General features: G+C 39.6%; 1 protein-coding gene and 1 long non-coding RNA gene across 2 annotated transcripts in view; one reads left to right on the top strand and one right to left on the bottom strand.

Annotated features, from left to right (window-relative positions):
• Positions 1-6,352: 6,352 nt before the first annotated feature.
• On the bottom strand, positions 6,353-9,960 carry LOC133476230 (uncharacterized). The gene is made up of 2 exons (XR_009787989.1): positions 9,216-9,960; positions 6,353-6,496 (listed from the first exon to the last, which is right to left on the bottom strand). It is a non-coding gene; the product is annotated as an uncharacterized LOC133476230 (long non-coding RNA).
• Positions 9,266-13,785, top strand: part of LOC133476229 (tumor suppressor candidate 3) — a 102,178-nt gene continuing 97,658 nt past the window's right edge. Inside the window, exon 1 of the mRNA XM_061769344.1 lies at positions 9,266-9,418. Coding sequence (XP_061625328.1) covers positions 9,314-9,418 — 105 coding nt within the window. The 5' untranslated portion in view covers positions 9,266-9,313. The remainder of the gene's footprint in view (positions 9,419-13,785) is intronic.

Genomic DNA, 13,785 nt, shown 5'->3' with positions numbered 1-13,785 from the left:
CAGGCTTGCTAGAGCCCATCCCAGCTTTCTTTGGGCGAGAAGCGGGGTACACCCCGAACTGGTCACCAGACAATTGCATTCACCCCCACTCACTCACTCACAGAAATATACTGTATTGTATTTACAATGTAAATACTATCTACTATATTTGTATACTGTATATTATGCAATACAGTATTGTCCTTTCGTTACATACATCAACAGTCGAATGACATCCAATACAAAAGCTGTGTAAAAAAGAAATTCTGCCTTTACAAAGATGGGAATCGTCAGTTTTGATAGTGTTCATAAATCCATTTTATAATAGCGCATGGCCTCATTAGGGTCGTGGAGAGCGGAGCTGAAGCCAATCCCAGCCCCATCCATCCATCCATTTTCTGAGCCGCTTCTCGCAGGCGTGCTGGAGCCTATCCCAGCTATCATCGGGCAGGAGGCGGGGTACACCTTGAACTGGTCACCAGCCAATCGCAGGGCACATAGAAACAAACAACCATTCGCACTCACATTCGCACCTACGGGCAATTTAGAGTCTTCAATCAACCTACCACGCATGTTTTTGGGATTAGAATCAGAATCATCTTCATCTGCCAAGTATGTCAAAAACACACAAGGAATTTGTCTCCGGTAGTTGGAGCCGCTCTAGTATGAGAGAGTCAACTGACAGAGAATACTTTTGAGACATAAAGACATTGAAAAACAGTCACTGAGCAATAAAATGTTGCTAGTAATCTGGTAATGCCGGTACAATTATTATTATTTTTTGACAATTGTGGAAAATAATGCAGAGTCCTCAAACAATTAGAGCAGTTTGAATGACTAGTCCGGTGCAATGACCATTGTGCAAAGGGCGGCGATACTTCAAGAAATGTATGCAGTTTAAAGTGACTAGTAGTGCGATAAGCTAGTCAAATGTTGCAGATACTACTCAGTCGATTGTGCAAATGGTGCAGATGCTACTCAGGCACATGAGTGGCCAATATTGGTCAGCAACAGATATGCAAATAGTGCAGCTTGGCGAGACTACTACAGTGAGTGCACGAGCAATGTATTATTGGCCCAACAGAAATGTGGCAACAAACTCAAGACAGAAAATTGGCAGTGTGTTGCAATGGAATAGTAAGTTAACTGTTTAAGAAGTTAATGGCAAGAGGGAAGAAGCTGTTGGAATGTCTGCTAGTTTTAGTTTGCATTGTTTGATAGCGCCTACCTAAAAGAAGGAGCTGGAAGAGCTGATGACCAGGATGTGGAGGGTCCAAGAGGATTTTGCATGCTCTTGTCTTAGTTCTGGCACCCTGCCAATCTTTTCAGCAGTTTTGATTGTCCGTTGCAGTCGGAATTTGTCCTTTTTTGTAGCAGCACCAAACCAGACTGTGGTGGAAGAACACAGGACTGACCGCTGTGTAGAACTGCCTCAACAGCTCCTGTGGCATTCCGTGCTTGCTCAGAAGCCGCAGGAAGTACATCCTCTGCTGGGCCTTTTTGAGGATGGGGTTGATGTTGGTCTCTGAAAGTGTCCTTTTCAAATCTGCAGTAGAAGGTGTGCAAGTCGTCAGCTAGTCTACTATTGTTCTCAGCGTGGGGGGGGGGGGGGATTATCGCTTGTAATTGGTTAGCGATTGTAATGCATGCCAGACTGATTTAGAATCGTTAGCGCTAAACTGTTTTTCTAACTTTACTGCATAGTTTCTCTTTGTAATGTTAATTTCTTTAGTCAGTTGGTTTCTAGTGCGATTATACTGGGCCCTGTCCCTACTTCGATATGCGTCCTCTTTAGCCTGGCAAAGTTGCTTAGGTTTGGCATTGAACCACAGCTTGTTGTTATTGAATGTGCGAGATGACTTTGTTGGTACACACTATATATATATATATATATATATACAGTGTATACAGTGTCCATATATTCAACCAGGCTGCCAGCTGAATTTTCAAAGACACTGTAGGCTGTGAAGTCTAGACAGCTTTGAAGTTCTATCTTTGCTTCGTTGGTCCACTTTTTCACTGTTTTCACCGTAGGCTTCGCGCATTTAAGTTTTTGTTAAGTTAATTAAGCTGTGATCAGATGAGCCACGTCCTGCACGAGGTATGGCACGTTATGCGTTATTTAGCGTGGTATAGCAGTGGTCTAAAATGTTATTTTCCCTAGTTGGACAGTCGATGTGCTGCTTGTATTTAGTGTATTGAGTATTGAGTTTAGCTTTGTTAAAGTCCCCGAGAATAATGAGGGGTGGTTTTTTTTTCAATTTCATTTACTTGTTCAACGAGCGTTAGCAGTGCGGCGTTCGTGTTAGCTTGAGGCGGAATGTAAACACCAGCGAGAATGAAAGATGCGAACTCACGCGACGAGTAGACTGGCTTACAGTTCAGAAACAGCGACTCTAAATGCGGGCTGCAGTGTGTGCTGAGCTCTGTGATGTCCGTACACCATTTTTCATTGATATAGAAGCATATCCCGCTGGCTTTTGTTTTCCCCGATAATTCCATGACGCGGTCTGCCCGATGAAGGTGGAAGCCAGGAAGCATAACGACGCCGTCGGGGATAGCCTCACAAAGCCAAGTCTCCGTAAAGCACAGGGCGGCGGAACGTCCGAAGGCTTTACTGGTCTTTATCAGAAGATGAAGCTCATCCATTTTGTTGGGTAGAGAGCGTAGATTTGCCAGGTGGATCGACGGGAACGCCAATCAGTCGTCCACTGTGCTGCCTTGTATTATCACTCAATTACTTAAATAAATAAATTAAATTAATTACTTAAATAAAATTTTTAAAAAGTAAAATTGAAGTCGTCTTGAAAATATCTGTGACAGATTAATATAGCCTACATTATCTATTGGGTCTCTTCACTTTTCTAATCATTACTCTCCTCAATACATTTTCAAGTTAAAAAAGTCTTATACGATTTCCGATTTCACATCGATATTGAGTTTCATATGATTCCAGGATGTACCCCGCCTCTTGCCCAAAGGTGGCTGGGATAGGCTCCTTCATGCCCGTGAACCTAGTGAGGATAAGCGGTATGGAAAATGGATGGATGGATGGATGATTCCTGGAATGTAACACGTTTCCAGTAGATGATGATCCTTTGTTACTCAAAAACCCATCTGTCCTGAGTCCTCCAGCTCAAAATGGGTGGAGGAGTGATTATTATTATTATTATTATCCACTGATGACAAACTATAAGTGAATGAATTCATAAAGTTCACTCTATAACCTCCTTTAAACAGCAAGCTTTACAATGAATGAAAAGATGTTGCTTCACAATGCAAACAGCCAGGAGCTTCACAATACAGGGCTGACTAAAAGCAGTGTGAGGAAAACAATAAAGGATGGACATAAGAAAGTTTTTCAAGATAGTAAGTCTTCATCACTGCTGGTAGAAACAATTAGTTGGCTAAGGCCCCCAGCTAACAGCAGAAAGTCCATTGCTACTACTAAGTACAGTAGCTTGTCAAATACAGTGGACCCCCGCATACTTTGGCACCCGCGGATTCATGCAGATTTTTCTTTTTGTTTTTCCTTTTTTGGGGGGGAAACACTCCCAAAAAGGCGTTTTGGTGGTTTTTCCCCACTTATTGAAGAATATTTGGGGTAGAAAACAAAACAAAACCAAAATAAACAACTAATTGTTTTTTTCTAACAACCAAATCATTTAGGGTGGCTTAAGAACATTTTACAGGAGCTGGAGCTAAAATAGGACGAATGACGCACTGGTGTGGGTTCAAATAAAAGGTACCATCTCCTAGTTTCCGATCCAGATGAATACACCTGGTCCTGGAAATAAAATCTTTTGATTTTAGAAAACAACACAATTTTAGAAATGTTGTTTTTAAAATCAAAATCAGACTGCACTGTATGAGCTAATCAACACAGACACAATGGCAATACTAAAAGTTGAAGTGCTGAAATTGACTGAGAGACACGACCTAGCTGTTCGTACTGTATATTCAGACTATTGTTGTTCCACTTAACTCTTTTTGATGTCGTAGAAGGCGTTTTAAACTGTTGGCGACTGTCAAACCTAATCAAGATGAACAAGATATTTGTGACTCTGAAAAGCCGGGGTGAAATTTAGCACCTCACTTCACCTAACCCTTTTTGATGAAAGCAATTGTAGCAATTGTCGTAGCAATTTCTAAGTCTTTTATACGCAGTGTTGGGAGTAACTAGTTACATGAAACAAGATTCTGTAATTTAATTACAAAATTTACATGATTGTAATCGGTTATATTACTGGGAGAAAATGTGTAATTAAATTACAGTTGCTTTGGGAAATGTCCATGATTACCATATTAGTTACCAAAGAAAAAAAAAATAAAAACAAAAGTTTCCACAAACTTTCATGGAAACTGTCTCGTTTTTGTGTAATCCGTCTAACTATAAAAGCAACACAGATCAGAACAATACTTCTTTAACAGCATATATTTTCCATTTTTGTGCTTGGAAGAGGGCACAAGTGTCGCTATCAGTAATTCTTAATTCTTCTCTTTGCTGTTACCACTCTTATTGTTCATGTAGCTTGAATGTCGTCACAGATGTATCAAAGGATACATTCAAAGGTAAATAACATCCATACTTGATGAACACATACACACAGAGCGATGGGCTAACGGCGCAACCTCTAGAGAACACAGAGGAACATTTGTTAACGAGTCAGTGAGAGATAACGAACATCATATTAATGACCGTTTCGCTCATTCTCGATATGCCTTCTCTTGTTTTTTTCCTCTCTTTTTTTCTCTTGGTACACTCGCTTCTCATACTATCTCTTTTCAACCTTCTCAACCTCTCTTGCTCAACGCTTTGCCTGCAATCCCCTCATTTTCCAAAATCTCGCTCCCTCTCCCCTCCCTCCTTTTTGATGTTGTGCTCGCTCAACCGCTCTCCCTCTTTCACACTCATATGCTCCACAAACAGCAGCTCTTTTTCTATAAACACTGTACTTTTGGTGTGTCTTTCGGGAGACATTTTTGTAAAGGCTTTGTCATATTTTTCAGAAGGGAGCGACTGACCTCAACCACAGTCACCTGGTCCTGCGCCAGCTCCATGACATCACCGACCCCAGGTCTTTCTCTTGCCTCCATGTCCCTCAGCTTCCTCTTGCATTTAAAAAACACCATAAACAGTTTATTTCCCTTAATTCTGTCTGTCATTTACTTGGCATGGTACCACAAGCTGCTTGCTCACATATGCAAATGTTCCAGATTCATCACTTCAGTGCCAAAACTCTTCATCAGAAACAAATACTGCTACGCAATTAAATTACAGTACTTCTCTCACGGGAATGTAGAAAATTATGAATGAAAGAATAAACGAGACAAGGATATAGTGTCTGTAGTAAGTGGGTTAGTGAAAACAAAAGCTGGCTTCAGATACCTGTGTACGTATTTCCCACCTAGAGACTATACAGTGATGCATCAGTGTCAGCAGCACCTCTGCATAATTTGTCATCACAGTAAGGCTATACTGGATTGCATGTCAAATTAAATGTAATATTCATTAAGGATGTTAGTGGCTGTTTTTCTTGTTTTGTACTTTGAAGACTTTGGGGTCAAAGGACAAAACCAATTAATTACTTCAGTTGCAACATAGCAATCAATTCACAGTGCTGATTTGTATATAATGAGAAATTGCCATCCCCTCAGAAATTGGATGCATATTAAGAGTTAACCAAGCCAAAATGGTCACTGGTCATCCACCAGTAGCCTGTGGCATTGAGTTTATGTGATCGTAAGGGCATAAGTCAATGGGTTATTATTCATCCTAGCGGTTAATTTGGCCCAGTAATTATCATGGAATTTGTCACTCACTGTCCATTTTAATGCCTGAAACTGAAGCAGATGTGTTGGGTAGTTTCTTTTAGAGTTCCTGAACTTCCGACTTGTAAATGCCACCAGGTACAACCCCTCTGGGTATTCTTGATGAGAACTGCACCAATTCTCTCAAAACTGGCATCAACTGGGACATGGGTGAGACAGTCATGTTTTGGAAGGCCTGTAGGGGTCCACTCTCTCCAAATGGCTTAGATCCTTTTGTACTTGTCTGCAGACAAGCAGTTTTCTTGTTTTACTGTGTGGGATGGTGGCCTTTCGTGAGATCTGTAAGTGGTTTTACAATAGCTCAGTAGCTGTCAAAGAAACATCTGTCTTGGAACCTGTGTGTATCTTCAGTAAACTGTTATTTTCTGGGATAGCACAGAAAACCAGTTGCTGTTGTGTGAAACTCTGAAGTAGCTTGAATTAAAAAGCAATTTCATGAAATTATTTAGATGGATCAAGAATCTCAGGTGAGCTAATATTATGAAACCTTGCATCAATCAACCTGGTTACCTGATAACCAAATAAGACAATTTAGACAACCTGTATTGCATTATTTATCCATGCCATGCTGTACAAACGTGTTTGTTTTAACATACCAAAACACAAAAAACTGACTTCATTCATTTTTTTCAGCTGGTAAAACTTACTTGAGGAAAGCAGCGCAGCAAATCCATTAATGGATGCCCTGCAAAACAGAAATAATTTAGTCCCACGCTCACATCCTTGAAAAGACAATATACAGGCTTTCGTAATGGTTTGAAATTACACAATCACTATTACAGTACTTTAAAAAGTGACCAATGTTCGAAACTGAGTCTCATAAAGCTTTTTTGGTCTTTGTTTTACTCCGCTGTCTGTAGCTAGGTCAGCATTGCAAATGAGAATCTGTTCAAAATTACCTTACCTGGATTAAAAAAAAATGGCAAATAAAATGAATAAATAATAAGATGAATAATAACCCTGCTATGATGTGTGCTCCTTTTCATTGGGCTCTCATGCTGTTTGAATACCTTAGTTCTAGTGCAGGGGTGTCAAACTCATTTTTGTCGCGGGCCACATCGTAGTTATGGTTTCTCTTGGAGGGCCGTTATGCCTGGGAACCCATATGAATGTATGATTGCTTCATATTACTTATGCACAAATTGATGGATAACTACTGTCAGGCTCCAGAATTATTTATTTTTCTCTTAGGTCAATAAGACTCGAGAAATTGTTTAATGACTTTCTGAGGTGGTCAAAGGAGATAATCACCACACCTTCAAAATCTTCTGGTCTCCATCACTGCTGCGTGTCACTGATGCATTCTATTCCAGACACAGAGGAGTACCGTAATTTCTCATGTATAACAGGCATTTTTTTCAGAGCTTTGAATGTGAGTGCGAATGGTTGTTTGTTTATATGTGCCCTGCGATTGGCTGGCGACCAGTTCAGGGTGTACCCCGCCTCTGGCCCGAAGATAGCTGGGATAGGCTCCAGCACGCCCGCGACCCTAGTGAGGATAAGCGGTACAGAAAATGGATGCATGGATGGATGGATGGATACTTTGTTTAATAATTGCATCATATTATATCAATGCATACATGTCATGAACATATGTACCTCTGAGGGGCTGTGGGAAGAATATGCAATGTAAAAACTATTTGATTAGATCCTTATGATATACTCTATTGCAGAGATATTTCCATTAGTGTATCACTGCTTTTCTGCCTCATAGTATATTTTTTACATGTATTTTATTTATTAGTTGTCTTATATGCTAATGAAATTCAGCATTAAATGCCATGTTCTGGCATTTAGTCAATTAGCTAATGAACCGTTACAACTCATACTGTAGCTATATAGCAGGTGTCCTAACCAATACTAAAGCTGAAGCTTTGGTTTTAATATCAATCTTAACAGAGAAAAGAATCTGCTGAATCTAAATATCGAAATGCCAACAGCACTGATGTAATGCTCTTAAGCATATATGTCAAACTCAGGCCCGGGGGCCAAATTTGGCCCACGATGGAATTATATTTGGCCTGCAAGACCATATAAAATGTGTATTAAAGCTGGCCCGACAGTATATTGCACATGCGCCACTAATATTACAAATCCCAGAATGTGTGTGTTGTCCCATCAGTCGAGACCGGCGAGTGCCCCTTCCCTTTCTGTTGCTGTCGTTAGCAACTATGCTACCAGTCTCCTCGGGCAAATTTACACTTCCCCTTCCCAAAAATGGCCAAACGAAAGAAGGAAAACAGTTAACTTCCAAGACAGGTGGGAGGCAGATTTTCTGTTCACTAAAGTAACTGTTTGTCGTGTGCGGAGCAACGTGGCTGTAACAAAGAATATAACAAAATTGAATTAATGTATCAACTAGGCAGGGACTATTAATAGTTTGAAGTTTGGCTTTTTATTGAAGGACATCTTATTTTTTTGGGTTGTTTTATTGTTGGCCTTTGATAAAAGATTTACATCAAAAAGAAAGGTCGTTGGAGATAGATAAATAGAGAGACAGAAGAATTGATGTTATCTATTTCAATACAAAACAAAAAACAAATACCACTGATGTCCTTTATTGCAAATTTGATTTCTCGTGTTTGTAATATTCAAGTTTGTTTTTTCCAGATTCAGTGTTTAAGCAAAATTTAAGTTTGTTGTCATATGATAAACTTTAACGCTATATTTCTGCAGAGAAGGGAAACATGCACATCGCAGTGATTTTTTATTAAATATTGAGTTTGGCCCGCGATGTTGTCCCAGTTTTTTTTTATTTTGGCCTACCGTGAATTTGAGTTTGACATCCCTACTCTTGAGGGATCTACACTCAAATATCTTTTTGGACAAAAAATAAAATAAAAAAATACACCCCTCTTGATTGAGATGCTCACCTTGCACATAGAAATTAGATCAAGCATCAAAAAATTGATTTTTAACGTATATTGTTGTCATTGAGTGAAATACAGTTATTATTGACAAAATTAAGAGATATGTAAGAAGTAGTTCTCTATGAAAATGTACAATTTAGCACTAATCCAAAACGGGATTTTTGTGCCACGGGTCAGGTCGGAGTTCTGCTGAGTGCCATTGTAGTTTAATGTGTACAGTATTTTAATAATAATAATAACAATAATAATAATAATATAAAATCACCTTTCATTTCAAAGAAAGATGCTACAGAGTGCTACAAAAATACAATACAATACAAAATTCCTATTGGGATAAAAGGCATAATACACTGCGTATTTTTGTAGTAGCTTTAAAATACAAATAACTTTTTATTTATTATGAGCGTGTGTGTGTGAGTGTGTACGTGTTTGTTTGACCCCCGTGAGGATAAGCAATACAGAGAATGGATGGATGGATGAATGGATGGATGAGTATTTCGAATTCAGCCTTCTCGTCTAAAAAAACTTCAATACCCAGAGGTGTGTGCGAATAATCGCTTTACGCTGATTGGTCAAAGCAGCGTCCAATCGCTTGGCAGAGACGTGTCTCGCAGCCAGAGCATCCTTCCGTCATGGCGTCTGTTTGGGTAAAATCTTTTGCTAACCTTCCGATCCTGTGTGTTTTCTTCCTCTTTGTGCTATGGCTGCCGTCTGGAGGAGGACAAAAGAAGAAGGAGGTAACGCTTTAACCGCCACAATGTATTTTTAGGAGAATATTGTGGTGTTGATTGATAGACCATGCAGGTTGAATTCGCCGTTGTGTGTCATGGTACTGATGGTTTGACAGAAAGTATCTAATGAATGACACCGAATGATACGTTACTGCGTGACAGTAAAAACCATTAGTTTTGTGCTTTGTATTTGAATATGTTGTAGCTACATTTTACGTCTCCCAGTTTGTTGGATAGTAAGGTTTCATTAGCTTTCTATACATGATTTCCATAGAATCGCAGGCCATCGCAGCAATATTAACGATGGGCATCATATTACGGAAGAGCACTACTTAAAAAGTATTTTATGTTACCACTGTAACAGTAAGTTTGGATTCATTGAGAGCACCTGCAATGGTTTGTTTGCACTGTCATCTGGCACTGGATTGTATGGACTGTATATCCCAGTGGTTCACTTATTTTTGCACTAGTATGACAATGTATAAATGTTACTTAAAAATGCCTTTACAGCTGTGTGTGTGTGTGTGTGTGTGTGTGTGTGTGTGTGTGTGTGTAGATATTTTCCCCCTCAATTGATGTTATTCCATGTAGTCTGTGGAGGCAAGTTGCATTTACTTCGTTGTTGTCTGCTGGGGGCGAAACATCTGTCTGAGGGATGCGAACCAGATGGATAAAGTTATGAATAAAGCTGTTTACATTTGGAGGTGAAGATTAAGAAGTTCTAATCAGTGAGCGACAAGAGATCATGAAGCAAACTCCTCTCCATCTTGCAGACTCCTTCAGATCCTCTCCATGACATTACAGCAATAGTGGAGCTCTTACTCGAAAAGACACATTGAGCAATGCTACCATAAGAACTTATTTAGATTATCTATCCAACCATTGATATTCATTCATATAAAAATTATTGGACTCTGTGGGAGGTGGACGACTGGTTAGAGCGTCAGCCTCACTGTTCTGAGTACCCGGGTTCAATCCCCGGCCCCGCCTGTGTGGCGTTTGCATGTTCTCCCCGTGCCTGCGTGGGTTTTCTCCGGGCACTCCGGTTTCCTCCCACATCCCAAAAACATGCATTAATTGGAGACTCTAAATTGCCCATAGGTGTGACTGTGAGTGGGAATGGTTGTTAGTTTGTATGTGCCCTGCGATTGGCTGGCAACCAGTTCAGGGTGTACCCCGCCTCCTGCCCGATGACAGCTGGGATAGGCTCCAGCACGCCCGCGACCCTAGTGAGGAGAAGCGGATCAGAAAATGGATGGATGGATAGATGTGTGGGAGGTGAATTTTCCTCAAATTTGTGCAAAGAATTATACGTATTAAATTAGGCTTTACACGATCAGGATTTTTGGGACCGATCAGCGAGTTTTAAAAAATGATAACCGAGCACTGATCCAATCACAAGATGGAGGAATGTGTCTATTTAAATGACCTGTTAATTTGCTGTATATACTTGTGTACTTAATTGCCATATATATTTACAATAAATAATGTATCTTTGTTCCTCTATTTATGCCAGTGAGGCATAGTGACAGACAGAACAAATGAATGGTCTTCTATTAGATGGCAGGAAGTAAATACAGTAATTAATGTATCCACATTTTGTGACATTTTTGTTTGTTGGTGTGCTGTGAGATTTCTCAATTGTAAAATATGTTCCTTGGCTCCATAAAGGTTGGAAATCATAGTACAGGCAGATGTGTATGTACATTTTATATTATGTTCCAAATTGTTGTATTGGCTCTGCCAAATGGTTGTGCAATAGCTCTGATAAATTTTCCCACTTCTCTCAGCTTCAAAATGGTTTAATTTTCTCCTATAGACAGCTCTCTGGGCTTCATGTTTGCTTAACAGCAAATGCAGTTTTCACAGGTGAAACCCAAAGCCAAAAGCAAGCACTATCTAATGTTTAAGCAATCAATCTAAAAGGCAACACCTGAGCAACTAGAAACACCCATCAGTCACGTGTTCCAATACTTTTGGTCACTTGAAAAGTGGGTGGCTTCAAACAAAAGGTGATTTTCCTTAGTTGTTTAACACTTCTAGATGTAAATACCATGAAATAAAAGCTGGCATTGTGAACTTTTGTCGCATATTCATCTTTTGATCTGAAATCCAAATGTCTTCAGTATACAACAAAACCAAAGGAATTGACCTTGCCATTCCAATACTTTTTACACGCCGCTCTCTACTTTTATTAATCAATTATTGCGTGCGCGATCTATTTTTAGACTTAGACTTCCACTTCCGCGTTGAGCTTTGTTTGCATAAATCCAATGTTACCACGAGTGTTGTTTGATTCCAGTTCACAAATCAAATGACACACACAGGGAGACACATGACTGCACACAAAGCCTTCGCGGGCCAATTCAAAGGGACTCATTTTTTTTGGCGGGACGACTTGTGTTTGGGTTCAAAAGAGAACATTTCCTTAATTCGACTTTTATGGTATTTTGAACATGTTTTTTCCTAACGGTAGGTCAATCATGGGGATTATCAGTTTTATATTCATTAAACTGTAATGATTCCAAAAACATTGCCTTAAACTTCCCTGCTGCACAGCCTCATCAGCACGTTTCTTCTGAATTAACTCTGCATATAAATAGACAACTGATTAAGTGGACAAATGGAATGGAGTACATTAGGAAGGCATCGACAGAACACTAGATGTGTGCACAAATAATTGAATGGACAAATTAACAAAGTCAATATTTCAACAGCGAGTTGAAAGGGGAACAACGAACTGACAAATACATGCAGTGATTATCCACTGTTAGAAAAGCATCCTATGAGACATTGAATAGTTGATCATAGAGCTGTGCTGCGAAAATGTTTTTTCTTTTCCTCCACTTAGTAATATTTTTACGCCAGGCGTGGAGGGGCACACCAGCACTCGGATAAGGGTTTAACGACTAACAATTTTTTTTTTTCAATTTTATTCTGATTATCAATGTTAATTTGCTACAGTTTTATAGAGCAGTAAATGAACTGCAGTAGTTTTGAATATGCTAAAAAAACGCAAGGCCTTTTCCCACTGCACTTTGTTTTCTTGGTGTTCACCTCTGAACAGGGTGCAGTGATGACAGTGCCATGGCACAAACCTGCCCATATTTGGAAGTTGTTCCTTTACGGTCTACCAGGAAGTATATCCAGGAGGCTTTTTCGGTTGGTTTGGACGTGCAGTAGACCATTTGTTATTTCTCTTGTGTTCCAAAGCACGGGACACTGGGACACCGCATTTATTATTACGTCCTCCATTTTCTCCATGCTATTTATTGTACAAGTCCGCCAAAATTTTTGGTTGTTAGCATTCTGAAATCACTCCAGCAATGAATGGGTTCGTCGATGCCGTGCTGCACTTTGCAAAGTGCAGTGTGAAAAGTTCTTAAGGCAATAAAGGAACAATAAAGTGTAGCGTATATTGGTATTGGATAAAAGCGTAATTCATTTTGGAAAATAATACGTCGGAAAGTGAACACCTGCCTTTACTTCCAGTGTAGTTCGACGTACGTCTAATGTTACAATCAAACTATCATTGTCTCTTATAGGACACCACGTCTCTTTTTATATTCGTAAATTTTAGGAAAGCCGACGAAAGACCCAGCTCAATCTCAGTTCTTAGAAGGCTCGGTACATTAATAAAAATTAATAGTTCTCGATTACAGTGGTTTTAGTATTTCACTCAAACACACAAAGGAAGTAGAATTTTAGAGAATTTTTTATTCAATCTACAAAAAACTAAAACTAAAACTACAGGGTAAACAGTCAGAGGGACTTTACTACAAAAGGGTACAGATAACATTCGTAAAGAAGGTTGAACTGGTGTGACGTAAGATTGGAATGAGGATGTGCGGGGAGCAATGCGAGAGCTCGGAATTTCTGTGACTGTTAGTATCACCCAATTATGCACCTTTTATTGACTGGACAGCTGCCAGTTTTTTCATAATTTTGAAGTCCACACTTATCCCATGTACAATGTAGCTGACCGTGCCGTTAACGTTGCAGCTCTCACCCAAAGCCTGTGAAAAAATGTCAAAGTTTACCGCCCTGTGCTTGCACTTAAAGGTCTAGATTTTTCACAGTGTACTCAGTCCTGCTTATGTCAGTTTGTCGGGAGAGGGCTACATTATCAGACGCCTCCTTTTAATCAGGACATATTAGTTCTGCAGAGTCCACCAAGCAATCCTGATACACTCCATCGACAGAGGTTACTGTTTCTAGCAATTTTGTGGGATATAACATAAATGTTTTGTCAGCTACATCTCTGGATGCCTGAAGCCTTGTAAAAGGTCCTTGTTGGTTTTTCATTTCAGCGAGCAAACGTAATAAAAAACGTTATCATTTAACACTTCAACCTATGTGCCACAAACTAAGCA

This window comes from Phyllopteryx taeniolatus, chromosome 4 (assembly GCF_024500385.1).
Source record: "Phyllopteryx taeniolatus isolate TA_2022b chromosome 4, UOR_Ptae_1.2, whole genome shotgun sequence".
Classification (NCBI taxonomy): Eukaryota; Metazoa; Chordata; class Actinopteri; order Syngnathiformes; family Syngnathidae; genus Phyllopteryx; species Phyllopteryx taeniolatus.
This window is presented reverse-complemented; position numbering and strand designations above follow the sequence as displayed.